We start from the raw sequence: 26,873 nt of genomic DNA on the forward strand, positions 1-26,873 counted from the left end.
TGAGGTGTGGGCTAGACAAACGAGGGGGAGAGGTGAAAGGGCAGGGGAGGAGGTCATGGGTAAAGGCAGAGAATCCCAAATAAAGAGGGGGAAGGAGGCGAAGGAGGCAGAGTAGGGAGGCCAGGAACAACAGGAAAAACAACGCGTGGGCCAGCTACTATTAGATGAATTGCTGAATGGATAGTAAGCTCATGAGTCAGGGCACAATGTTCACACAGCCAACAGAAAAGGAAATGAATGCACACGCACACACACTACTCGCTCCTGAGGTAACAACAGCCCCAACTTTGATTTAGCCTGCTGCATCTTGATGCATAATGTGGAACAGGCCCTGCCTATGGCTTAGTTACACACAGCAGAGCAGACCTCCCCACTGGAACAATAAGGGGCCTTGTTTTTCTTCCCAAAAGAGGGCTTTATTTGGGCTGATTTGTGGCCTGCTGTCTGAGCCTTACTTGTTGATCAGACCAGGCCACAGTGAATAGGGGGACTGGGACAAGCCGTTTGCACGTGCGTCTGTCCGTGCCTCTGAACAAGAGGCCAAAGTGTCTGAAGGGGGAGGAAAAGATAATGACAGACTTTCCGTTCTTCACATCTCGGCTGTGGCCTCCATATAATGGTGGTTGATAGGGTTGGGTTCCGAACTCTGTACTTTTAAGGGTACAGACCCAATTAAGTTGGTAACATTGAGTACTAGGGGTGTGCATCTGTCCTTTATAGGACGATCCGATACATATGTAGATACATGTGCTACAATACGATTCAGGGACGATACATTTTAATATGGAACGATTCGATTCACTGTTGTAACGATCCGGTGCGATATGATGAGATATGAATCAATCTGATAGATACAGTTAAGATTCGTTTGACGTTAACATATACATTTTCTAATAATTAAAATAAGCCTTCTATAAAAGAGACATTGCCTGCCTACTTTCAAATATATATATGGTAAAGGGACCATGGAATCTTATTTTATTTTTATTTATTTTTTATGTCGTGGGTAAAAAAAGGACACACGCATGGATCCGCTCGCTTCCTTAAGTTTCATTTTCCGGATCCGTATTCATTCCGGATCCGTATGAAAACGGAAGGAAATCAGTTTACAATGCTGTCTTGATATCAGGCTAAAGCTCACTCAACCGATTCGCAACGTTTAAATCGGTGCATCCACAGATTATTGGTCATTATAAATCGATTCCCCACGTGTCTATGTAGTCGCATCTGTGTTAATCCAACCGGATACCAATTCGTATTGGTGAATCATTATACCCCTACCGAGTACCTAGAGTTAATTCGATCTGTACCAAATTTCGGGATATGAAATTCTGAGAGCGCAATTGGAGTGAGAGTTTGCTTCAATATAAGTTGGAGAGTTAGAGCGCTGGTTCACGTTGTGTTAACACTTTTACAAATGCAGGCAACACTCGCTGAAATAAGTAATGCAAAAGCAATACTGGCCAGGAAAACACGTCTAACTTGAGTAGAACACCTGATAAAGGTGATTTTCGCTGTCTTGGTTAACGTTAGTTGTGGGGTTCTGTGCGGTCTATGACTGGAATACTCCGGTCTTCTTGGAGCTCAGTGCAGACGGAGACTAGAGCGTACGTGTGAGTGGTGCGAGGCCCAGGAGGGGGCTCTGAGCAGGGCCTAGGTATGTGTTGGGTGCCTGTGTAATCCATGGGTATGGTTACCATGGCGCCCGCCCGGCCTGCGTGGCACATGAAGGTTGTATTTTTACATCTTCAGTCATAACTCTTGGAGTGCCCTGTGTCTCGTGTTGATCTCGTACAAAGTGTTTAGCCGTCGTGGACAAACACGGCCAGCAGACATCACATTCGAGCAGCCAATGGTGTGAGCCCCTGGGTCGTAAGACGCCGCAGACCCCTGTTGGAGAAGGGGACTATGATGACCCTGATTGGCTAGGCTAATTATTTTGTGTTGAGAATACACGGCTTACTTGGACATGAGACTGACGGACGTTATTCTAATCTCAAACTGCGTCTTGCATTTGGAAGGTACATCAACGTAATTATCAAGTAAGTGCCATCAGTTACGATCAGAACTCTCACGCAATATTGCCCGTTAGGCCTATCAAGGTCAGTAGCTATTATGCCCCCGACTGAGAGGCTGTAGTGTTTTTCATTTGAGGGGTTACACAAGGACAAGACTACATTGTATAGTAGGAGTTAATTTTGATAGAAATAGACGACAATGATAATAACGTTTTCAATTATGAAAGAACATATTTTTACGATTCACCTAATGGAGTGCTCAACCCTGCACATGAGATAATTTCTGTCCTAATTATACAAAAACAAAGAATAATAAAGTATCAAGACGTTGATAAATTCACTCTGCGCTTATTTTGATGTGTGTACTTAACGACGATACACTTAATTTATTTTGTTTTTCATCACAGCAAGGACATTCATCTTTTAAATAAATAATTATACAAAATATATTTTTTTAAAGAAATGTGCAGTTGAGAGCTCTACTCTGCACTTATGGCGATAAACAACACACACACAATTAGTTTGCTCTATAGGTTATTATAATCTACAGTTTGAGAGATATTAGTTTAATGTTGTTGATGTTGCTGGTGTTATAATTATCAGAACAAACGAATAATAACGAATTAAGAAGTTTAGAACTCACCTCAGATCTGTTTCATGTGCATGTGTGCATTATTAAAGTTTTAAATTATGTAAGGGATAATGTATAGAACGCCGGTCATTATCGGGAAAATAAGCCCCGACAGGGCGAACAGGACACCAACGCTCAGCGGAGGTGTCTTGCTTTGCCCTGAAGGGGCTTATTTTTGATAATGACCGGCAACGTTCTATACATTATCCCGCTTATTACACGGCTACTTGCAAAGCAAAAAAATTGCTTCACATGGTGTGTCTTTTTACAATTTATTTGTTACCAGCATTCGTAGTGTTGATTAGCAGAGAAATAATCTGCCAAAGACGTTGACATTGCTTAGCAACCGAAGACGCTGGGGTTGACAAGTTACCGGTCTACTTGCGGAGTGATACCAAAGACGTCATTAGAGGCAAAAAATCCATTGTTTTCCTTGACAGCGGTCAATTATACTTAGCAACGGTGAATTATCAAACACAATTCACCGCCGGAAGTTGTGAATTGTGGCCCATTCAAGTGAACGCAGCGTTCCACGGCATTGAGAAGACCCTGTAATAAAGTTTTATATTATAGCCTATCATGAAATTAGATTTTTATTTAGGACCCAACTCGTATATTTGGTTTGTTTCAGACAGATGAAGCACACATAATTAGGCTAAATCTGTGATTAACTAAGTTTAATTTTCAATAATCCCCCTTTTTGCTTCTTGGTCTCAATGGCTCATTGAGAGCCAATATAATTCAGGTTAGTCTTGTACACCTTGGACAATGTTTTACACATATTTCACAGAATGCCACAAGATGTCCTTGAGCTTGGGAGAAAAAGGCTCATAGTTTGGAATACGTTTTGCAAGTAAACATCGTCAAACATAAATTACCATGTGCGGTCCCATATAAACCTTCATTTACCTTTTTTAATGAGGCTAAAGAGTTATAGGACTGAACAAATCAAGCTGTCAAGATCTCCATTACTGTCATACTCTGCATGCATAGCTTTGTGATGAGAGAGATGAGAGATATATTGTTTGAGAGACATTTTATGTGTTTGGTATAGGCCTACTTAATATATTGTGTAGAGATAGCGAGACAGAAGAGTAAGCAGCTCAGATTTGTATTTTTATTTATTTTACTCACGATTCCACACTTTGCTTGTTATTATCAGGCTTTCGTTGGGTTTCTAACGAGGTCAAAGAAGTTTTCCACACAGACGGGACCTGCACATTGTGCGATGAGGCTGCTTCAGAACGCTGCCAACGCATGCACTTGGTAACTCGATAACTCTGCCCTTCTCCTCGGTGTCCTTGCTCTTCATACGATTTGTGAATAAATACGATTGAACAGTCCTTGGTATTGGTTCCATGGACCACGGTGGAAAAAGATAGCAAAATCTCTGTAGCAGTGGGGACAGGAAATAGAGACAGCTGTCTGGAGGACGGGGAAGTGGAGGACTTTTCTGAATGGGACCTCTGGTCCTCCTTGGGTGAAAATAAGGGTTATACTTCAGTGCATTACTGAATTGAACATGGATTATTGTTGATTTGTTGTAGGAGGTTAATAATTGCGCAATACCAGAATCAAGAGGGGGAGCTCATTTGACGACTAAATCTGCAGGGTAATTAATATAAGCTGTTAAAAACGGGCTTTATGACAATGCCCGTGACAAAGTATTTATGACCAAATATTTATATCAATGCACGTTAAAGAAACGCACGCACGCACGCACGCACGCACGCACGCACGCACGCACGCACGCACGCACGCACGCACGCACGCACGCACGCACGCACGCACGCACGCACGCACGCACGCACGCACGCACGCACGCACGCACGCACGCACGCACGCACGCACGCACGCACGCACGCACGCACGCACGCACGCACGCACGCACGCACGCACGCACGCACGCACGCACGCACGCACGCACGCACGCACGCACGCACGCACGCACGCACGCACGCACGCACGCACGCACGCACGCACGCACGCACGCACGCACGCACGCACGCACGCACGCACGCACGCACGCACGCACGCACGCACGCACGCACGCACGCACGCACGCACATTAAGAACCCCCCTGGGGTTCTTAATGTGACGGGTGTTGTCAAGGGCACCTCCGCCAGGCTCTGCGTTACCGGGAGGTGGAGTGCTGGCTGTCATCTTTTCTCACTCCCTGTAGGGGCTCAAAGAGTGCCACTCTGTACTTCTCAAGGACTCTCAGACCGGGGGGATTATTCTGCCGTCACCACGCTGACTGTCCGTCACGCTCCCTCTCCCTGACCGTGCTAAACCTTTTGCTCTTCCCTGGTCTTGTGCAAGCTCGCCTTGACCTTAGAGACATATGTAGCGCATGTTTCAATCAGACCAGGCTAGCCTAATGTTTGTTAATAATTCAATGTTTCAACGCTCTAATTGTTTAGCTGTAATTGTTTTTCATTTTTTTGTTATAAATAAAAAGGTTACATTTCAAATAGGGCTGTCAAGCGATTAAAAAAATGAATCGAATTAATTACAGGCTCTGTGATTAATGAATCTAAATCAATCGCATACTTACATTTTTCCGAGAAAGTATTTAAAAATAATTTATTTTGAGTAATTTATGGCAGGTGAGTGGAGTGAATCAATGAATAATTGACAAAATAGACTTTAAAGTTCAATGTCTCTTTTATTTAAAACATGTCTTTCATTAACATAAGGTCCATTTTAAGATCAAATTAATTTCCGTTTCCATCTCACTCAAGATTCAGCGCCAGCTTCAGGGGCTGTGGCAGCTCGTACCTGCGAGCTTGCTACCAAATGTTTTGCGTTGAGGTGATATTTAAGGGTTGATGACCTCCGGTGATAGGAAAATTCCTTACTACAGAGATTGCAGATAACAGTGTTCCTAACAGTTCCGTCTGGGAGTTGTTTAAACTTGAATTTTCCATTCACGTGGGCCGAGCAGCATCTTCTCGTCTGCCTCCATTTTGTTTCAACAAAATTGATGCACCGGGTCAAAGGGCACTATAGAAGCGTGATTAATCGTGATTAATAATTAATTAATCGAAATTAACACGTTAATTTGACAGCCCTAATTTCACAAGAGCAGCACTGACATCTGCCAGACACATTTCTCCTCTGAAACCAAGCATACCAAAGAAATTGGAGAACAAGAGTACAAATACTGGAATAGAAATGAATGCTGGACAGATCCTTGTGCATCTCCTGGCAGAGAACTGAGTCCTAGCTGCTCCGTGCGGCCGCGGTCCAGCCCGCCTCCGCCGCATTAGTCCTCTTATACAACCTGCCGTTCAGCAATCTAAAAATACCCTGGAACAACAACAACCACTTGGCGCCATTACAGGCTCATTGATGCTGTTTGGCCGCCATTCTACACACGCAGGCAAGACAAGGCAGGCACCAACCAACCACACCTTATATAACCAAGTCTTGGGTTTTCGTACAAGATATCAGATGGCAATGTTTTTCAGGTCTACATCCTGCATAAGTATGATGGCTCGCTCAGGTCATATGATGTGGTTTATTCAGAGGAAGAGAAGGGCACTTCACATTTCCCTCTCACAGTGCTCGTAGCTTGGACCGAGGGCTTTATCTGTTGCTCTGTATCACAACCACGCCGGCTTTGACTATAGACCATTTCAAACAAAGGCCCTGAAAGAGTCCCAGACACAGGGCTCCGGGTGAATAATCCCAGCCATGGAGACCCAGGCTGCAGCCTCCCTATCATTAGCGTGGCCTAGTGACTGGGAGGCACTAGCGGAGGCTTCCGTTACCCACAGGACTTAATTACCGCATTGTGCTGCCGTCCCTGAGGATCCACAGGCACTGATCCGAAGAGCGCTTAGCGGAGCGACCCGGGAACTGCCTTTAACGCCTGCTAAACTCCCCCGGTCCGTTTGCAGATGAGGCCATGTGTGAATTGTGGGTGTACTGGGCCCTAGTAATACTATATTTCACGAGTTATTGTGGTGGCAAAGCATGCATCTCACTACCCTCCTTTTCTTTCTCTTTCTCTCTCTGTGTGTGGGGGGCATTCCTGTTCTTAGGAGCGTGGCAGTTCCATGGGGAAGCTGGAGCCCATCTCCCCGGTGAGCCCGGCCCAGATGGACCCTGACCTGGATCTGGTGTCCGCCCGCTTCTCAAAGGAGGAGCTCATCCAGAACATGGACCGCGTGGACCGGGAGATCACCATGGTTGAGCAGCAGATCTGCAAGCTCCGCAAGAAGCAGGTATGTGTGTCATCAATCCCTGCGTGAACCTCTGCTGACGATCTGCTCTGCTGACCGGTTTGAGAGACATCACTGCCATCAAATCTGGTTTGAATGTGGCCATCAATTTAGAACGACGTCATCGTCATTACTTTGATACATGCTTGACGTCGTCTACCATTGTCGATGAGTCACTAATACATTTTCCTTCCCTTGTTTTTAACATTTTAATCATCATATTGAAACAGTGAAACTATGAAGGTGTGTGCAATTTATTACTTAATTTCATGCCGATGCAGTACCACTCAAAAGAGTATTACTGGCAATATTAGACATTATTCCCCACTATCATTAACCACTCCTAGTCCTGGTATCTTTCATTCCATCTGGAAAGCCACTCCTCCCTCCAGGAGACTTACACATGATATGTCACAATGCAAATAACTGTTTATCAGAAGAAGCGAAGTAGCAAAACTCTGAACCATTAGGAAGGTTTCAATATTAGGACCAAGCAATCCGAGGAATCACCCTAAATTACAAAACGCGTAGCAATGTCGGAAGAGAAACTATTGATTATTAGTTTCCACATCCGAAGTAACCATAGCGTCCAACCATATCCAAGTTATATGTAGACATTTGAATACTCTTTTTACACTTTTACACCCCAATGCGCGGACATTTTAAGCACTTTGCAGTGTTGGCGCCCGCATTGGCTTGGCATAACAGTGACGTGTAGATGGTAGATCCACGATTGTGTTTCTTTACCCCAGCACAACATTTCCCAGCCAGGCGTCTGCTGGCATCGGCTCAGTGAGAAATGCTTCAGGAGAAGCAGCGCTGTGCTGTAATCGCCGTATTAAAGCCCACTGATTGGCCCTCGCACAGCGTGCCCGATTGTTCCTTAGTGTTGCCTCTGGGAAGCCAAATGTTCCCCTCTCCTTCCTACCAACAGATCCAGGAAAGTAGGTTAAAAATACTACACGGCTATAAATAACAGCTCCTCCAGGGGGCTGCATGATTATGGCAGGCCTTTTCAACCACCGCTATTCCTCCCTTACAATCACTTTTTATGTAAAGAAAACTTGGACGCCTGCCAAATTACTTTAAGTGGGAAGCCACTAAACACCTACTCTCCACTGGCCCTCCCCCTTCCATTGCATCCCCCCCTCCCCATGCCAGCCTGTGGTGATTCCTCTTTTTCCCCCCAACCCATTTGATGCCTGTTTCCTTTGGCTGCCCCTCAGAATACATAAATCCAGGCCACTTGCAGCGGCGTTGTTATGAGGGGAGCACTCAGTTCTGGCAACAGGGTCCAAGAGGGTAAGGGGAGTAGGAAGTGGTGTTTGAACTGTTTAAGATTCTGCCAAGAGACCCCATCGTTTTTCCTTGACTGTGCTTTTTAAAAGATCTACACCAGTCCATTTCAGATCAAATGGATTTTCTCCTCCCGTCTGTCTAAGTCGCAGCAATAATTCTACACCTGCAATGTTAAAGTGGCATGGTCAAACTTTATTTAAAGTGGTGTGGGGGACACTGGGGGGCTGGTGTGGCTGCCGGGGGGCTTAGCTTGCTGTCAGCCTGGGTTGTGTCAGCCAGCCCTCCTAGTGGCTGGGTTGTCTTGATTTACTCTGGTGGGCTCTTGAGTAAAAGCCCACCGGGGAGGGGGGGTGGGGGCTCTTTGTGGAATGTAGGAACCCCCGACACCACCAGAACCATTCCCCTCCCCTGCAGAATGGGTGGCCTCTCGGGACCTGTGTGAATGTACAGTAGCTTTCAGTATGAGCAGCAAGCTAATCTCAGTTAAATGCAGGGTTATCCTGGCTCAGAAGGGGAATTGGGGGTAGGGGTGTGTGATATGACGATATTGGATTGTGAAAGATACAATGTCTGTACCATCCGCCAATACAGAGAGATGGTTAGAATGTGCACTGTAGCGCAGTACTATCAGTTAAAGTTCCATGGCATTTACAAACACCAAAGCAAACCTCTTTATAAGAGTTATTAAGGATTGTTATTATTATTATTATTGGGCGTCCCGGACACCTTTAGTATAACGCAAAACTGTGGATGGTATAGCGCCGTCTGAGCAGCAGTTTATTTTTGGTCTTGGCGTCAGAGTGCGGGTTGTGCTTCTCGGACACTTGTAGTATAACGCCATGGTGTGTGGCAGATTTCATGGACAGCATAGCTAATTATAACACTCGTACACGACAACGGTACTATTAGAAGTAACATTAAGTTGCCGTGGGTCCTAACCCTCCCTCCTAGAACTCTCACCCCAAAACAGATGAATCTTTTAAATTTCATAATGTTCTAATTCAGCAGAAACAGCGGGTTCACACTTTATACTTTAATGGTGTGTTGGTTAACTCTTTGTCTTCACATCTGTTCATCACAAAACCTGCACCGCTAGAAAGAATGTAGAAGCATTAGACTGATTACAAATTAAAAATACATCATCGTGAATCAAGCGTTCTAGTGAATTGTAGAACAGTGTATACAGCAGTGGAGTCTTCTGCAGTGAGGAGAGGGAGGAAGATCCTCCTTAAAATGGTTGAGAATAAAAAAAGTAGATTGTCCAGACTACTGTTATGAATCAATGCCCTTAATTATGACTACTTTAATGCCTTTGTTTATGTAATGTTTTTTTCCCTAGGTAAAGGGATATTAGCCTCGCTGTGGAGCAGCCTGGAGGGAGGGGTTATCCCCTCAAGTCTAGGCTACGAAAACCAACAAACTCGCTCAGTCGTATGCCTCATTTCCACCGAGCGGTGCGCTACTGGTTGTTGCGGTACACTGCGGCTCTGTTCGCTTATATAAATATTGACGAACAGAGCTACGTTTCCGTTGCCCGCGGCCGGGCTGCGGAGCCTGCGGCTGGGCTGACCGCGGCCAAGCTGCGGAGCCCGTGAGGAGGATTGACTAGATCTATAAATGAAGTCCATCAATCTTAATCGGCTTAACACCATGACCAACATTCTGAAACACCCATTAACATCCACATTTGCCTCAAACAATGTTAGGCTTACAGCCCATGAAAATTGTTGTGAAATAATGTTCTTGGTGTTCTTTTAATTTTTTGTTACTCTGACCGTTCCGTTTGATATTGTGGAAAGGATGTTGGTGAATGTTTCAGAGCATTTTAAATGACATCACTTTTGGTTTTGTGTCTTCATTTTTCGTAAGACAATTGTAACTGAAAATAAACATAGCCAAATTACAACCAATAGCTTCAGTCATTGAGGGCAAATATAGGCCCAGATTTTATTCATTTGTTTTACAAGAGTAGGCCTGATTTGACCAATTGGCTTTGCATCCTTCCCTTCTGTCCTAATAGTCCATGACATGCTGCCCACCAGCTTTCAAAGTACAATGCTGCCACTGGTGGATTTGTATCAATTCACATAATTATTCCTCCCTGCTATTTTGCAGTTCACCAAAACACCCTGAAACAACTTGAGTTTTGCATAGTTATGCCACCATGCCGTGGTGGCCTTGCAGATATAAAGGGCTCCCACTAAGGTAATGAAAACATTATTCTTGTTTTCATGGAATAATGCAGAAATTAAATCATAGGCTACTTATGAATGAGATATATACATTTCCGCCAAGTCTGTTCCACTAGATGTCACTTTATTCTACTTGCACCTTTAATATATTGCTTGGGTGTCAAAGAACGAAATCAACAGTTTTTTCACCTCCACTCGTAGCCTGGGTAGCCCCGACCATACTTCCAGCGAATTGAGTTCGCCCTGCGAACCAGGGTCTGGAGCGGTCTGGAAAAATACATTTCTTTCTGCTTCCGATACGTTTTTGCAGGAGCCAATCACCAAGCTGGCTTTTCCCCTTAGCGCTATTGGCTGGTTTAACACAATGACGACAGGGAAGCGACGGCAAGCAGCCAATCGCGTACATAGTCAGTTGAACTAGGCCCATTGATCACGCCTCTTGTGCTGAAGAAAATGACGGCAGCTTCCCCAGACCAACGTGGTAATAGCAAGGCTAATTCGTATCCACAGTACAGTACTGACCTGTCTGTTCAATGTATAATATGATTGTTCTGGTCCGGTGTGTAAATAATGTTTCCTGACAGGACATTCTTCTTTGCTAGCCAAAGACTGTTCTTATCCATAGCACTGACTGTAGTTGGCGCCTGGTTGGCTACTAGTATGTCTACAAAGTATCGCCACCCAATGGGCTGAAGACCACATTGCATCCAAAATTACTTGTGTAGCTTAGGGTTGATAATGTTGATAGGTGATATTGGCAAATCATAAGATCCCGATATTTCATTATGAAGATGAAGATATTTTCAGATATTTTCAGACTGAATCAAAGATATCTTCTGACATAGGAATTAACTTGGATCAGCAAGTTCAAGACTGGTCTTGATTGACTGGTCTTTTGTAAAAGAAAATAGCAAATTGTCATCAAAGGCTCACAAACATTAACAAAATCTATCAGAAAAAAATAAATTCTTTAAACTTGAACAAAAAATGAATAACAATAGATAAAATAATAAAATGCAAAAAATGTGTGATCAGAAAATCCTCAACGGTTTTACATGAAGAAAAACCGATGTAATGTTTTTGATCTGCAAAAAGTTGATTCAAATCATCAGGTAAAGGCTCTGGATTCCTTCCTCCCGGACGTTGGAGGGCATCTGTGTGTCACTGCGGTCATCCTGCCTGTCGCTCGTCTCCTGCCTGGCCCATACGGCGAAGCCTAGACTGCTAAGCCTTTAATTATCGGACTAGGGGTATAGTAGCACAACTATTGTTAACGCTGGCATTCGTAAACTAGCAGAAAGGTCCTGGTGCGGCGGCAGGCAGTGGTTTTGTTGACGGGCTTATGCGCTAACCTGTTCATTAACTTGGCCCCAGAGAGCTAAGCCTTATTTATAGTTGCTGTGTATGAACCGCACCAGCCAGCTCCAAATTGAGGTGACGTAATCCAAGCCAATGAATTGCTCACCCCTGTGGTTTTGAGGCTCTGAGTGTTCTTGAGGGAAGATGGAAAATCCATTGCAGCATACAATACCAGGAAATACTTTTGAAACTAGTAAACTAGTTGATGCTTCCTAGAAAGTAAATGTGCTGTTGGTCATCCCCTAAGAATAACATCAGCTTGTCGTTCGCAAGAGTGTTTGGGATATATAATAAGACCACGCTATAATAAGACTGAATCTCCACCTCCATCTCCTCTCCTCTGATTCCTACGTAGAGTGGGTGGTGAAGCAGCGCGTCTAAAATAATAATGTGATGTGTAGTGTGTATTTCTTCCGCATTAAAAAACGTAACAAGCATTTGAATCCTGCATTTACCTTTGAATACCCACCCAACCAAGGAATATCCAAATATTCGGGATAGCACTACAAGGTGACCGCACAAGGCCCTGTGGTGTGCTGCCAGTAGAGAAAAATTGCACATCTGACAGTTTCCCCCCCTTACATTTTGAGATCTGCCCATAAGGAAATCCAAAATCCCTGTGATTAGTTATGATTCCAAATCAAATCGCTCCTTTTAGATGGATTAATGGGTGGATTGTATGAAATGTAGCTGCATAGTTTTAAAGCGAGTATGAAATGTATTCAGCTTGTTGGCTGAGGAAAGGCACAACCTCTCGGCTGGACAGGAGTCCAATCCCTTCACTCCTTTAAAGGGGGCATTGGCTACTATCTTCATGCCAGCTCATGCAGCCTAAGCACTGCTTAAAGTCATGCTATGCTGGGCCTAGTCTCCGTACTGGCATTTGTCCTTGTAGACCCTCGTCTGGGGGTCCTTCGTGTCCCCTCAGGCATCCCTCTTTTTCTCTTTTCTCCAGCTCGCGTTAGCCTTTAGAAAAAAAACTGTTTGTTTAAGGGTACAATTACTAAAATCACCCATTATGAACGTAATCAAATTCTTGGGTATTACTTGGGTGTCTACGTTTTCATCTGAATTCACTTTTAGATGTATCTAAAAATATAATGACGACTATCTGTGGAACACCATGGGAGGGGAGGAGGTGGCACTGATGGAAACTCAATACCAGGGGTTCAGATGTTCTTCCGCAGCAGCGTTGATCTGCACCATTTGTCATCCGTCATGATCCACCGCCCCCTCCTTGTTCCTGGCCTCCGTGCTCTCTGCATCAGCCCTTGCGTGGGATAGTAGATCCATCTGGCCCAGTCTCCCTACGACAGTCTCGAGGGAGAGTGGGCATGCTGCATTGTATTCTTACGAGTAGCGAGTGTTGGTTTGAAACTCGTCCACTTTTCCTTTCATCGGTTTAACGTTAATGATGACAATGTTTGGGAGCAGCACTATTATTTTCTTGTGTTTGATCTTTACTCTTGTCCACTTGTGTCCGTCAAAAAAACATTGCAATCTCCGCAGTGATGTTTGCCCAGGGCTTATTCATATCACCTGAGTCGGAGCTACACTGCAGGTGGAAGACTCTTCTGTAGCTCTGTTTATATGATTTGCCAGCTGGTTCACCTGCAATGTTGACCGCAAGCAAACAAACTCCTAACAATAAAAAAAAAAGCCATGTTGCTTTGTATTCCAATGCACAGACAAGCACGTCAATGTTGATCAACAAGTACTGATGATTTGTAAAGACATGGAGGGGGGGGGGGGGGGGGGGGGGTGGGATGTTTAAAAGGTTATTGAGTGTGTGTGTGTGTGTACATGTGTATTCATGTGTGTGTCTATGTCCGTGCCTTGCAGCACCAGTTGGAGGAGGAGGCTGCGAAGCCCCTGGAGCCGGAGCGGCCCATCTCACCCCCCCCCAGCGAGGCCAAGCACCGCAGCCTGGTGCAGATCATCTACGATGAGAACAGGGTAGGACAGCACACACACTATCCAGTCTCTGCGTGTCTCCGTCTCAAGCCCTGTGTGTGCTCAGAGCAACAGCAGTGTATCATCAGTGCTGAGGATACACTGCTGTGAGTGTTGAGTTGGTGTCAGGCCTTCCCAGAGCGCATCCCCCTCCCAGCGGGGCTCCTCTGCTTGCGAAGCGAAGGAATATACTGTGTGTTAGTGTGTGTGTGTGTGTGTGTGTTGGGGGGGACATTTGAAATAATATATTCTAAAGGAGCCTATGCAGACAATGGTGGGGAAGTCCTCTTACGCTTGGTACACAAACCTAACCCTTTTTTTTTTGGTTTTGGGCCCCATATCCCTCCTACAACTCTCGTCGACAAGTCACGAGTCTTCAACTTTTTAAGCCTGACTATCCTGGCTATCCTGGTTTGGGTATTTTAAGATTGTTTTTTACTACCCCAAAAACCAATTGGGGCCGCACCGTTTTGAAATGGCAAATACTAAATGTTGAATATTTACCATCTGATAATCGGTAGTGTTCGGGACTCTCTGAGGACATCAAGTACGTAGTTCATTGATTGTCAGGTGGAAAAACGATCGACAATTGATAAGACACTCAAGTGCAAAAGCTTACATAGCTATAGTAGGATGGCTACCAACTGTTTGTTAAAACAAAAAGTTATTGATAATTTCCGGTATTGAAAATCAGGAAAGGGATCGCTCAGAAATATATTTGGATAGTATGGGGTGTTCTGCTTGCAAAAACGCAAAAACGTTGCCTTCTGCACACTTGACAACTGATACACTTCACTTTATTCTCATCTATTTGTGCCAGGCATTAAGCTTGCGTTTGTTTATTTTGTAACTCAGAACGAGCAACCTCTACTGAAAGTTAGTCCTATAGGAATTTACAGCGAATGTGTTTGTGTGTGTGTACTCTCTTTGGTAGCATTTTTAGCACCTTATTCCTGAGCCATTTACACACCAAAATTAAGTATCCTCATATTCTAAGTACAGAAAAGCTGCCCATAAGGGAGCTTAGATGTGTGCATTGGTTGGAGTGAAGTCTGGTTTTGTACCCACTGGAAAAGGGCTTGCTGTGCCTGCTAAGTGGGCCGATACTCTTAGTCCACCTAGTGGTGAGACTCAAACCACTCCTTTCATCTTACATGGTTTTAAATAGCTCTCTCTCTCTGTCTGTCTCTCTGTTTGTGTCTCTCTCTCTCTCTGTTCGTCTCGGTCTGTGTCTCTCCATCTCTGTCTGTGTGTGTGTGCGCTGGGATAGTGTTGGCCTCAGACTCAAAAAGGAATAAGTAAGGCTCTTTGAAGGCGTCCCTCGTGACAGACGGGGAGAGCAGTCCTTCACTGGTTATACCCACCCCCCCTCTGAGAAGACCCTCAGGTGGAGGTTTCTTGGTGGTGGACAGAGAAGCAAGGCATGCACATGGCTGCTCTGGGCAACAAGCTACTTTATTATAGTCAAGGACTGTGTGCATTGCTGAAAGAGGTTCTGGACGACCTCGGACCCTCTTAAAGTCCCCAGCCTAGAACGTGCATTAGAGGATCTGTGTATAGCATAACAGTCTGAATAACGTAGTCTTTGTAATGTATCTCAAGAAATATAATATTAGTCTAGTTTGTGCTGCTATGCTATTTAGATAACGTTGCCATTGCATAACATAAATCTTTATTGTTGCCAGATCTTATTTTAGATGTTCAGTGCTGCTTATATTCTGCTCATTTGTAGACGCCCTTTCCATCTTTAGAAAGTAATCAAATGTAAGAAATGTTTGTGAACGTGCCGATACGATCACTCCATAAGCATTTCGTTTTTGTTTGATCAGATGCCAAATGCACTAAAGAAGTACATTTCAACCATTTCTGGTACATATTTCTGGTGCAGACTTTACTCTTGCTATACTGCTATACCTGCAGGGCCTTGTGTGATTAGTGTTCAAAAGAACCCATCCATCCTCAGAGCAAAGCCTCACAAAACATACTAGTTTTGTTTTGCTCGTCAGGCGAGCAAAACAAAACTAGTATGTTTTGTGATTGAGACTATCAATTTTCGGTTGAATATGTGCACAGCGCCGTGTTTGAACCTTGCCGACAAAGAAGGGGCCAGCAGTTAAAATGACCTCCGTTCATGCTTTGTTTGAAGGCCTTGGGTTATGTAGTGATTTTGCGGATGTCCCCTGAAGACGTCTGTACTGTTATATCTATAAACAAATCCTGTGCACGTTCATTTCTCATGGTCGTATACCATCACCACTGAGACCATTATAACCCTGTGTGTGTGTGTGTGTGTGTGTGTGTGTGTGTGTGTGTGTGTGTGTGTGTGTGTGTGTGTGTGTGTGTGTGTGTGTGTGTCAGCACCTGGCTGTAATTACTCCAGCCCTCCCATTGGGCCCTATGCTTTTGTCAGGGCGGTGTCGTGTGTCCCTTGGGGGCCCGCTGTCACCGGACCAGCTCTTCCTGACAGTGATACAGCCACCCCACTGATGGCCCTTTGTCAGAAGACCCCGCGGGGCTGGGGCCCCAGCGCCCTGTGACAGCAACACGAACCCCCCAGCACACGGCCTGCCCGGCTGGCTTTCCTCAGAGCCCTCTGGAGCTCTCCGTCCTTGCTGCAGTAAAACACGACCTGCCGCTATAGCCTTCGTGGTTTTATTGCACATGTTCTTCATCGGTTTCTATTAGTCATAGTTCCATAACGTCAACCCTTGTTTCAGCAAATTGTCAGTTTCCACCTTTGTGTTGACTTTATCCTATTTGAAAACGTTGAGGTGTAGCCTCTGGCAGGGGTCTTTATGTGACCCTCTGGTCCGGACCCTGTCATCCTGCCTCACCACTGTAGCTCAGCTTCGCCACTGTTTACAGGAAGCCCCATCACAGCTGTGGGAACTTCTTCACTTAATTGCATTTTAATCAAAATCGCGGTGTTGTCCTCGGCAATTGGTAATCGTGAAAAGTAACAATTAATATAGGAAAAATGCACGCCTGTTTCATAAAAATTAAGTTTAATTGCTGTAAGTCATTTCTATTATCTATGATACTCTCCTGTAGTATCATAGATTATATGAAAAAAGTTATTTTTCACTTTTCCTCTATGTATCCCCCATTCAATATTACACATGTCCCGATCTTAGTCAATGAGGGAATGGCGTGGTGCTACTGCCATGTATGGTCAGTCACGAGTGTATTGCTACAGTTAGGATTGGCGTGGGGTCGTGCAAAATGTGCTCTGAGGCAACAGCACGCCGTCACTATGCCTCCGCACCGACGCTTTAAACGGAATAACACCGTAAAGTTTAACGGTTGCACCATCGCTGTTGTGTCAACTGACGGGTCCTTTTAACTGCTGGTTCTGCCTAGCTGGAATTAATGCTTAATTTGTTAAAACGAGGGCAAAATGTTTCAAAAAGCTCCACCTTCTAATGATAACTGGTTCGTAATTACTCTAAAGTCGTCATTTAAGTTGTTTTTGTTGTCCTTTTCTGTCGATCAGTCGTCAGGAAGAGTGAGTGTGTTTCCCCTTCACCTAGAGCAGCGCTAATGCTGCGGTGCAATGCCGTTGACGCTTTGCAAAGTGTACCTACAATGCTTTCTGTGGCCGTCCGGTGTGCAGCCTGCTTCACATTGAAGCTCTCCTGTAACCAAGGTGCACTCCAACCACAAACTTCCTCCACACCACACTCTTCTCAGTGGCGGCTGGGGCATATTTCTCCAGGGGGGGGGCTATACCAAAAAACAAGCAATCTAACACTGTGTCACAACAGTGTATTTGAATAAATGAAATGTCCTTTATTTCTATTTGCTGAGCTGAATGCTTTAGATACAGTAAGTTAAGGTACTTCAATTTGTGCAAATTCATAACAATGAATATCTTTTATACTGTGACTGGTTATGGTAAGAATAAGAGACTAAAGTAAGTGAAAGGTGCCTCAATAAGAAAGAATTCTGCAGTGCTTCCTCTGTATTCATTTAGCAGTGGTGAACCACCACCGCAGGGAAATTACCACCACTGCAAACATGTGTACAAGCATTTCAATTTAGCCCTAATTTAAGCTATAACTAAACTAAGTGTAGTGCAGATGGTTTAGAAGTAGTGATTATATCATAATTAAAAAGATTTTTAACATGCAAACCTCTATTTTAAACATAACTTAAACATAACAAGCAACAGATATGAGGCTAAACTAGAATTATTGCCATAAGCACCACAGCTGTATTCAATTTACAAAAGAAACACATATCACACTTAACTGAGTGGCAGATAAACACAGTTAGGGCTAATAGACAAATAATAAAAAAATATATATATGGTACAATATATGAATTGCCAAGTCCCGTCAAAAAGCTACCTGAACTTTTCCACCGTGTGGCTTAAAATTGACTTTTTGTGCATTCATTATGCCCTCTCCTTGAGAGATGCATGTTTCTCATGACTCTATTATTAAAGTCGAGGAAGTCTTGACAAGTTTCTTCTCCATAGAGAGCATGGCCAATGCAGTGATTCGATCCTAAGGCAGTGTGGTCCTGAGGGAGGTCTTGGTTCTCTTCAGTGTTTTCAGATTCAGCTGTAGTCCCAGGACTTGTGAACAGGATCTTCAGCAGAGCCACAGTCTCTGAGAGGGTGTCCTGAAGAAGGTTCTCCATGAAGAGATGGTACAGAGCCACAGCACGGCTGCAGATCTTGAACTCATCACTGCTGGAGAGGATTGAAAATTCAGTGTTCAGCTTGCTCTTGTTCCGCAGTGGGTACACCTTCATGGTGGTGTTCAGTGCTGCTTCAGGGAGCTGGCTGTTGTATCTTTGGTTTCCGAACATTGTTGTGGATTCCCTGTTTGTGTACTCCGTACAGAGCTTCAAGTGTGCAACACGCCACAAATCTCTGTAGGAATCCTTTGTGGTCGGTGATAATGTCATTGTTTTGTGTTCTCACCGTTCATACACAGCGGCCTTAGATTTGAATCCCCAGCACGTGATCGCTCTCACGTTTAAGAAATGAAATCAGTCGAAACAACCCACCTCTCTTAATGTCTGTGTTGCATCAGTCCTGTCTTGAAATAGTGAAACAGTGGTGCTGTAAAGCAGCAAGATGGCTCAGCGCCAATAGAGCATTTTTTGAGGTCTAGAGGTCTGCTCGGCCCTCTGCCCTACTCCAGCCAGCTGTGGGCAGGGGGTGGGGGCTTGGTTCATCAGGTTGCTTGCTCTTCCTTCTGTGAGAGTGCAACGTGACGGGATGGGACACAGCGTAGGGGAGTGGTGGCAGATCTGGACGGATGGAGAGGACGGGAGGTTGGCGGTGTGTGTGTGTGTGTGTGTGTGTGTGTGTGTGTGTGTGTGTGTGTGTGTGTGTGTGTGTGTGTGTGTGTGTGTGTGTGTGTGTGTGTGTGTGTGTGTGTGTGTGTTGTTCGGGGACATGGAGTGAGATGAGGCAACAGAGCATGTGTCACTTTGCCAAGAAGAATCTGTGTGATCGATGATTCAGAGGGTGGGAGACACTGCCCGCACAGTACCTGCTGCTGGCTGAAACCACTTCCATTCACTTTTATGTCCCATTTATTTAGCTATTACTACGTCTGCACCCCTGCTCCCCGCCCTTCCCCCGTTCCTCCTCCTTTTATTTAGTGCGGCCAGACCTGCTGGGTTCTGAGGGCTGAGGGGATATCTGTCTCTCTCAGCACACACCCCTGAACCGTCTTACCTTCCAGCATCCACAGTACCTCTCCCCTTCCGTCCCTCACTCCCATTTTCTATCTCTTTTGCTTATCCACTCGTTCCCTCGCTCTTCTGCATGCCATGCTCGCTCCTTACCTCTCTGCTCTCTCTCTAGCTGCCTCTGGTCTCTATCTCTCTACTGTCTCCCTACCTCTCCATGGCTGTCTCTCCCTCTGTGGTCTCCCTACTGCTCTCTGCTGTCTCCCTCCGCTCTCTCTAGCTGTCTCTGCTCTCCATCGCTCTACCGTACCTCTCTATAGCTGTCTCTCTTTGCGGTCTTCCCTCCTCCCTCTGTTGTCCCTCTGCTCTCTCTTCTGCTCTCTACTGTCTGTCTCTCTGCTCTCTCTCTCTCCGCTGTCTCCCAGCATCAGATATCTCTTAACTGCTCCTTCATCTCTCCCTATCCATCTGGTCTCTCCCTAGCGCTCTGATCTCTCCCAACCTCTATTTTCTCTCCCTAGCTCTCTGTTCTCTCCGTAGATCTCTGGTCTCTCATACCTCTGTGTGCTCTGAGGTGAGGGATGTTTTTCTCGTCTCTCTCTCTCTCTCTGGATGAGAGGGAGCGAGAGGGAGGGGATACAGAGCGACGCAGCGCACTACAGTCCAGCTCATCTTAAAAGCTATATTATTAGTTAAGTCCATCCATCCTGCCAGTCCAGCCCGTTTTAGCTAGCCCTTGCAGGGCTGTGTTGCCGTGGTGATACCAGAGGTGCTGTTGGGTGACTTACGTGTTGCTGTTGTGTGTTCTCCTCTCTGTAGAAAAAGGCAGAGGAGGCTCATCGGATACTGGAGGGACTCGGGCCCAGGGTGGAACTGGTGAGTGTGGGAAACAGCATCTGGTGACAACATGATCAGGTTTTGAGCATCGCTGTTACATAATATTATGTGAATAGATTTGGAAAGGAGAGGTTGTTGTTCTATTGGTGTGAGTGAGCCCCTAATGGGGGGGGGGGGGGGGGGGGCTGACTTTCAATGCATGCATGATTGGTTTGACCAAAGATTGTACTGCAAAGGCTTGTTGATGTTTTTTTGTCGTTGAGAGTTGATTTGCTCCAATTATTCCATGATACTTCAATATATACCAGATATTTTGTTGTAGGTTGGCTTGGTATATGTCATGGTTATAGTGGGGTGAACAGATTCTACTTCTTCAAAGAAGGATTCTGTGAGATCATTTATATTGCATTACATATGAAAGTTGTAATATATCGTTCCTGTCCCATTACTGTACGGCTAACTTATCTTCTGATCTGTCCTCCTCCAGCCTCTGTACAACCAGCCCTCGGACACCAAGCAGTACCATGAGAACATTAAAATGTAAGTCTGTCACACACCCGCGCACGCGCACACGCACGCGCGCGGATTGACGATCATAACTGTGTACACACGAACAAACACATGCACGCACAAACAGATATCCTCCTGCCCATTTGCCCACATGCATCTTGAATACCTTTTTGGTATTTGTCAAGTGTTCTTAGCTGTTCATTGTCCAAAGTGAACACCTGCCACCGGCCATTGGTGGATAGATTTGACCATTTGGTTTGAAAAGAAAGGGTTACATAATAAAACAATGGCTAGGCAGATGGACACTCGCACATAGAAAGAGGAAATACCCAAAGGACCCTGCTGTTCTCTCATCCCAGCAGCTAACATGACTTGCAGGCGATGATCAGTTTAACCCAGTTTGTGTTCAGCAGTCTGCAGTGTTTAGCCTTAGCCTAAAGTTAGTTTCTTGACATTTTCTTCTCAGATTACTCAGTACATGGACACTCAGAGTTAAGCAATGGATTGTTCTGCTAGAGTCCTTTCGGCTCTTTAGGTATTTGATCATCATAGGTAACCATGTGGCAATTTAAAGAGCACTGAACCAATTAGATTTGATTGCATGGTACGTGCTGAATTAGCGTTCTAACCAATGCCACGCCTCGTTCATCTTGGTGCTGGAGATCTTACTGGTTTAGACCCTTGAGCTTCGGCGGCTATTATATTAACCTCCTAGCTGCTAAACTATCTGGCCCCGTTTCTGACCTTTTGTTTAGAATTGTTCTGCTGCTAACAATATTGGAAGAATATTACATAACAAAATGACTCCTGATTTCGATTTTTTGTTGCAGTATGTTGCAGGTGTAACACAGGAGACCATATCTGTGTAACTCAGGGTTTCAGGGCTGGACTTGGCATCACACAAAGGAATGCTTTTGAACTTAACGGTCTAGCGATTCAGATCATATTATACCGATAGGGGATATCGTAGTCGACACAAGTATCCCTGTGCGTCTTAACGGTGCCCCACGCTGTATACGCTGTATAAAATTACAGCCCCACGATGTATTCCACTACACACATCTGCTCTGACGGGGGGTTTGCCTCGGCTGCATGGGGGGTTCCTCTCCCCGTTGACGCAAGAGAGCCAGTGTGTTTTGGACTAAGGGTTTGTTGTGACAGATTAAAAAGACATTTTGGCAGCAGCGGGGGGGGGAACGCTTATCCCAAGCCTCGGCATTAGATGAGCGCTAGACGCACACACCGAGAAGTGAGCGCCCTCCCCCCCCCACCCCATGCCAGCTGTGGCGCTGAGCTGGAGAACTCCCCAAACCTAACCGGGCAGAATGACTCATGTAGAATCAGATTATGTCATTCAGTGGGGAAAGTGACCTTACCATAGATAGAATAACAATCAGCAGTGAGACTCGGTCTTCCAGTGGAGGGAGAGACGGACCCGTGGCTGCCAAGGCAGATTACTGGCCCTGGCCTTGATTTGAGGGAGCTGCCTGTTCCCAAGGCTTGGACCCGCTTTACAAGTCTGGAGTCTCTCTCTCTCTCTCTCTCTCTCTCTCTCTCTCTCTCTCTCTCTCTCTCTCTCTCTCTCTCTCTCTCTCTCTCTCTCTCTCTCTCTCTCTCTCTCTCTCTCTCTCTCTCTCTCTCTCTCTCTCTCTCTCTCTCTCTCTCTCTCTCTCTCTCTCTCTCTCTCTCTCTCTCTCTCTCTCTCTCGTTTGTGTGTTGCCATCGATCACTCCCTCATCTGCTTCTCCCTCTCTGTCTCACTCTGCACAAACCTCGCTAAAGTAAACTATTGAGATGTAATGGATTTTAAGGGTGGCATCCAAGGACATGCTATACTGTGTTTCTTTGAGAGCACAGTGCGTGAGTGTTTACTTGGCATATGCAAGCTGGATGCCGTGCGTGGCGTTGAAAGCATTTTATTTTTCAAAATGAAATGAAAACCTGTGAACTTTTTAAAGGAACGGCTCGTATTTAGGTTGAAGAGACGGTGACATTTCACACATGCTCGCTTTCTCTCTCCCCTCCCCCGCTCTCCTAAAAGAAACCAGGCCATGAGGAAGAAACTCATCCTGTACTTCAAGAGGAGAAACCATGCTCGGAAGCAGTGGGTGAGTACAGAGCACGGCCGCATCCTTTGACCCCCCCACCAGCCCCTTATTCCGTACGTCTGACACACCGTAGAAAGAGCACACGAGAACTGCGCTCCGATGCACACGGGCTGCTCGGAGCTCTGGTCCGACTCCCCGAGGGCTGAACTGGAATGGCCTGTGGTGTGTGGATAGCATGGACCTTTTCTTTCCCCGATTTATTTTGATTTTCGATCTCAAGGAGTTTCAGCAAAACATGAATGGACTTTATATAGCGTGTGTGTGGAAGCTTGCTGCCGCTAATCGAGTCACTCGGAGTCAAAGGGCGGCGCTATAAATAAAGAATGGATCGATGAAGCGAGCTCCGAGACCCCACAGACAGGCAAACCTCCAACCCAGCACTTTTCTTATTACAGAAATGAAAGATTTATAGAAATTGAGCGCAGAAACAGTGCATTAGACTCTACAGATACACTGTTCAGCAACTGCGAGTGTGATAATGTAGATGTATTGCTTGAAAGATGCAGACAAGCCAAGTTCCTCGCTCTAACACGGCGAGGGATGAAGCAGCGAGAGATACAGCCCACGTTTGTGTCCAGCCTCCTCTCCTGCTGTGTGTAAACTCCGGAGGGGGGGGGCTGGAGGGAGGAGGCTGGCAGACAGACCACAGGGAGACCGGTGCTTTGAGAGGCTTTCAAGGCTCGTATCTCCTCCAGGGTTAATGGGCTGCTTTACGGCCTGCGTGGGCGTGCACCATCCTGGCTCAAAGCCAAGCCCCCCCCTTATGGTGTCAGAATACTAACGCCGCAAGGATACTCCGTCAACAGAACAGTCACATGACAGAACGGAGTGAAGCTAGGACACTGTTAGAAATGATAAACGTGTAATATCCTCGCAATTTGTCACATGCTAAATTAGTACGATGACCTCTCTGCCATGCGGGGCTCTGGAGACAAGTGTCTGTATGATGATGCTGACCGCTCGCATGCGTCAGTGTTTTAATGAGGCTGCAAAGGGAACGAAGAGAGCGAGTAGACGTGGATGACTTGTGAAGGGTGTCCTTGGGCCGTGTTCTGAGTGCCCCCTCCACTGTGCGCGCGTTACCCCTGACAGGAACAAAAGTTCTGCCAGCGCTACGACCATCTGATGGAGGCGTGGGAGAAGAAGGTGGACCGCATCGAGAACAACCCGCGCCGGCGGGCCAAGGAGATGAAGGTGCGCGAGTACTACGAGAAGCAGTTCCCCGAGATCCGCAAGCAGCGGGAGCTGCAGGAGCGCATGCAGAGGTGAGGGGTCCCCCGTCTCCTCCCTGGGAGCGTCTCTCTGGGGGGGGGAGGGGCGGGTGCCACGGTCTGAGGAGACCGTGAGGGACGTGGGTCAAAAGTTCACAGCCAAAATAATCTTGATGAATGTTGCTGACGAAATGTTGCTGACGGAAATCAGTCGGGAAGCGTATATGCATCATCTTAGTAGAATTGCGGTTGAAAAATAAGTCAACCCTCATCCTGTGAAGTTTGTTTATCTATAATGTTTATTCCCAGTGTAATATGAGGAGTGACAGTTTGTGGATGAGGGGGCATTATGATTACTTGGTGTGTCTCGTGAGCCTCTGGAGGGTTCATCAATACTTCAATGCTTTGGAGACGTTTGTTTTTATTGATATCCAAATGGAAACTGTTGAACTGCACTGTTTTGTTCAAAAGCAACCTATATTCACATACCGCAGGTCAACTTTGGCTTGTAGCGCGCCGACTGCGATGAATGATCAATACTGATGACGGAGGGCAGCCATTTTTTTCTATGAATGTAGATTACCACTATGGCTACAGCAGTGACCAGCGAACAGTGTCCATGGTGACCATGACCAAGATACCTGATCGGTTCAGCTGATTTATGTTTAGGCTAGAGGTCTAGAAAATCGACCGAGAAATAGTGTATTTTCTGCAAAGTCGCGTCGTATGTGTAGTGTACAGTCCAATTCAGGGCCATGATTTGTAATTTTTTTATTAAACTGGAAAAAAATACCAGCAAACAATTGTGTTCGATGTTAAACACCCGAAACGCCAAAGACTTTTTCTTGGCCAAGGTGCTTTTGATGCTGTTGCCTGGTTACCAATCAAATGGCTGCCTGCTTGTTTACCAGTTACAAGGCACAAGACTAAATATTTTCCACTGGTGATTATTTTATTTCATGTTGTTGCTACCAACATTGCTTATAAGTCAATGACAAAATAATAATGCTTTGACTGATGGACTTAAAGTTGATTCTGAAATCTTAAAAATATGGTTGATGTATTCTAAACCATTCACGTTGGCCATTTGCTTCGACCGCAAAACCAAGTTCACAACAGGATGGGATCAGCACCATTACATATGAAACCAACTTTTCCTCTGGTACATTGTACTAATGGATTCCAAGGTTGCATGTAGGACCAGTTGGTCTCTTTGAACCCGTTGTTAAGCTAAGCTACCGCACAGCTGGATGTTAACCTGAACCCCCATGTCTCGTGTGTTTCCCCGCCCGTAGCCGCGTGGGGCAGCGTGGCAGTCTGGCATCGTCCGCAGCCCGCAGCGAACACGAGGTCTCGGAGATCATCGACGGCATTTCGGAGCAAGAGGTGAGAGCCCCCCCCCCCCCCCCCCCCCCCATCCATCCTGTAGCCTCGCTTCATCTCCTGACTCCCGCTTGTTTTCCTCCCTGCAGAACACAGCAGACAAACTCATCACACTGTCCACCCCTTCAGTGGAGGAATTAGCATTTTAACCACATCAAACCAGTGGCTCCTTTTATGAAACAAAGAGCGCTTCTACAGCTAGTCAAGCACATAAGTAGGCGTGCAAGCTAATGATTCCCTTGGTTGGTGTAGAAATTGTGGCAGTCATGCAAACAGGAACGCACACACATATAGACACACACAATAATGTGTAGACGTCTTGCTCTTACTTTGAAGGTTGTCAGTGGAGTGGAAATGTTAGTTCCTCGTACGATGCTGTGGCCTTCCTCTCCCAGTGGGCTCGACGCTCTTTGCCTCCACATCACTGTCTCTCCCTGTTCTCCCTTGGGTGCCTCTGGACCCCTGCTGTGTGGATCTGTCTGGAATTAATTCAGTAGATCTTGTATAACTTACAACTTACTCTCTTACATTAGACGTCGGAGCGGTTATTTATTGTTATTTAGTTTTGATCTTATGATTGTGATGGTTGAAATCAAGAGAGAAACCAATTTCTTATTTTCTGAGCTGAATCCGCTGTATTTACGCGACAGCCCAGAAACCATTTCCTGTCGTCTCCTGACCTCTCACACACTTCAATGTGCAGAGCTTTACACGGCCAACGCATCGCTGGTTCCTACCAGACACGGGTGCAGTGGAGCACGCCTCGGCCAGACATTTAGTGTCCGTTTGGGTTTGCCTCACACGGGTCTGGCTTTCTGTATCCCCGTCTCCCAAAAACACACCCCTCTCACTCCCCCTTCCTGTCCCTTCCCTCTGTCAGAATACGGAGAAGCAGATGCGGCAACTTGCCGTCATCCCGCCAATGCTGTTCGACGCGGAGCAGCAGCGCATCAAGTTCATCAACATGAACGGCCTGATGGGCGACCCCATGAAGGTGTACAAGGACCGGCAGGTGATGAACATGTGGAGCGAGCAGGAGAAGGACACCTTCAGAGAGAAGTAAGAAAACACAAAACCTCAGCACCCCCTCCCCCCTTGATTTTCCCTTTGCCTTTTGTTGTGGAGCCTCCACTCTTTGGATGAAACGGGTGCGACACAAAGATCCCCACTAGACAACGGAGATGTGTAGTCGTACCCACCACCATTGTGGGCATGGCTGCTTTTTATTCAGCTCGACATGCCATGGGGGCCTTGAAGCCTTCCCTGTTTAGTGAGGACAGGGAGTGCAGGTGCTTTGTTTGTGCTGTCAAAATGAATCCAGAAGGATTCAGGGGTGGATCAGGGACTCTGCTCACGTGCACACAGCCACACACCAGGGACATCAAGGCCGTCGCAGTCCTTGGGAGACGCCGTCTTATTGCAAAGGAAACGATCAGTGGTACCTGATTTGATGTCTGCTCAGTAATGCTGTGTGTGGAGTCTGACACATTTTAT

At 45.9% G+C, this 26,873-nt stretch overlaps 1 protein-coding gene across 14 annotated transcripts in view; it reads left to right on the top strand.

Annotated features, from left to right (window-relative positions):
* ncor2 (nuclear receptor corepressor 2) overlaps nucleotides 1-26,873 on the top strand; it is a 112,070-nt gene that overhangs the window by 39,631 nt on the left and 45,566 nt on the right. For all 14 annotated transcript variants that reach the window (XM_030357788.1, XM_030357787.1, XM_030357790.1 and 11 more), the window contains exons 5-12: nucleotides 6,699-6,881; nucleotides 13,571-13,684; nucleotides 20,150-20,206; nucleotides 20,655-20,707; nucleotides 22,719-22,785; nucleotides 23,878-24,050; nucleotides 25,292-25,382; nucleotides 26,260-26,438. In XM_030357788.1, the coding sequence (XP_030213648.1) occupies nucleotides 6,699-6,881; nucleotides 13,571-13,684; nucleotides 20,150-20,206; nucleotides 20,655-20,707; nucleotides 22,719-22,785; nucleotides 23,878-24,050; nucleotides 25,292-25,382; nucleotides 26,260-26,438 (917 nt within the window). The remainder of the gene's footprint in view (nucleotides 1-6,698; nucleotides 6,882-13,570; nucleotides 13,685-20,149; nucleotides 20,207-20,654; nucleotides 20,708-22,718; nucleotides 22,786-23,877; nucleotides 24,051-25,291; nucleotides 25,383-26,259; nucleotides 26,439-26,873) is intronic.

Source organism: Gadus morhua, chromosome 6, assembly GCF_902167405.1.
Source record: "Gadus morhua chromosome 6, gadMor3.0, whole genome shotgun sequence".
Taxonomy (NCBI): domain Eukaryota; kingdom Metazoa; phylum Chordata; class Actinopteri; order Gadiformes; family Gadidae; genus Gadus; species Gadus morhua.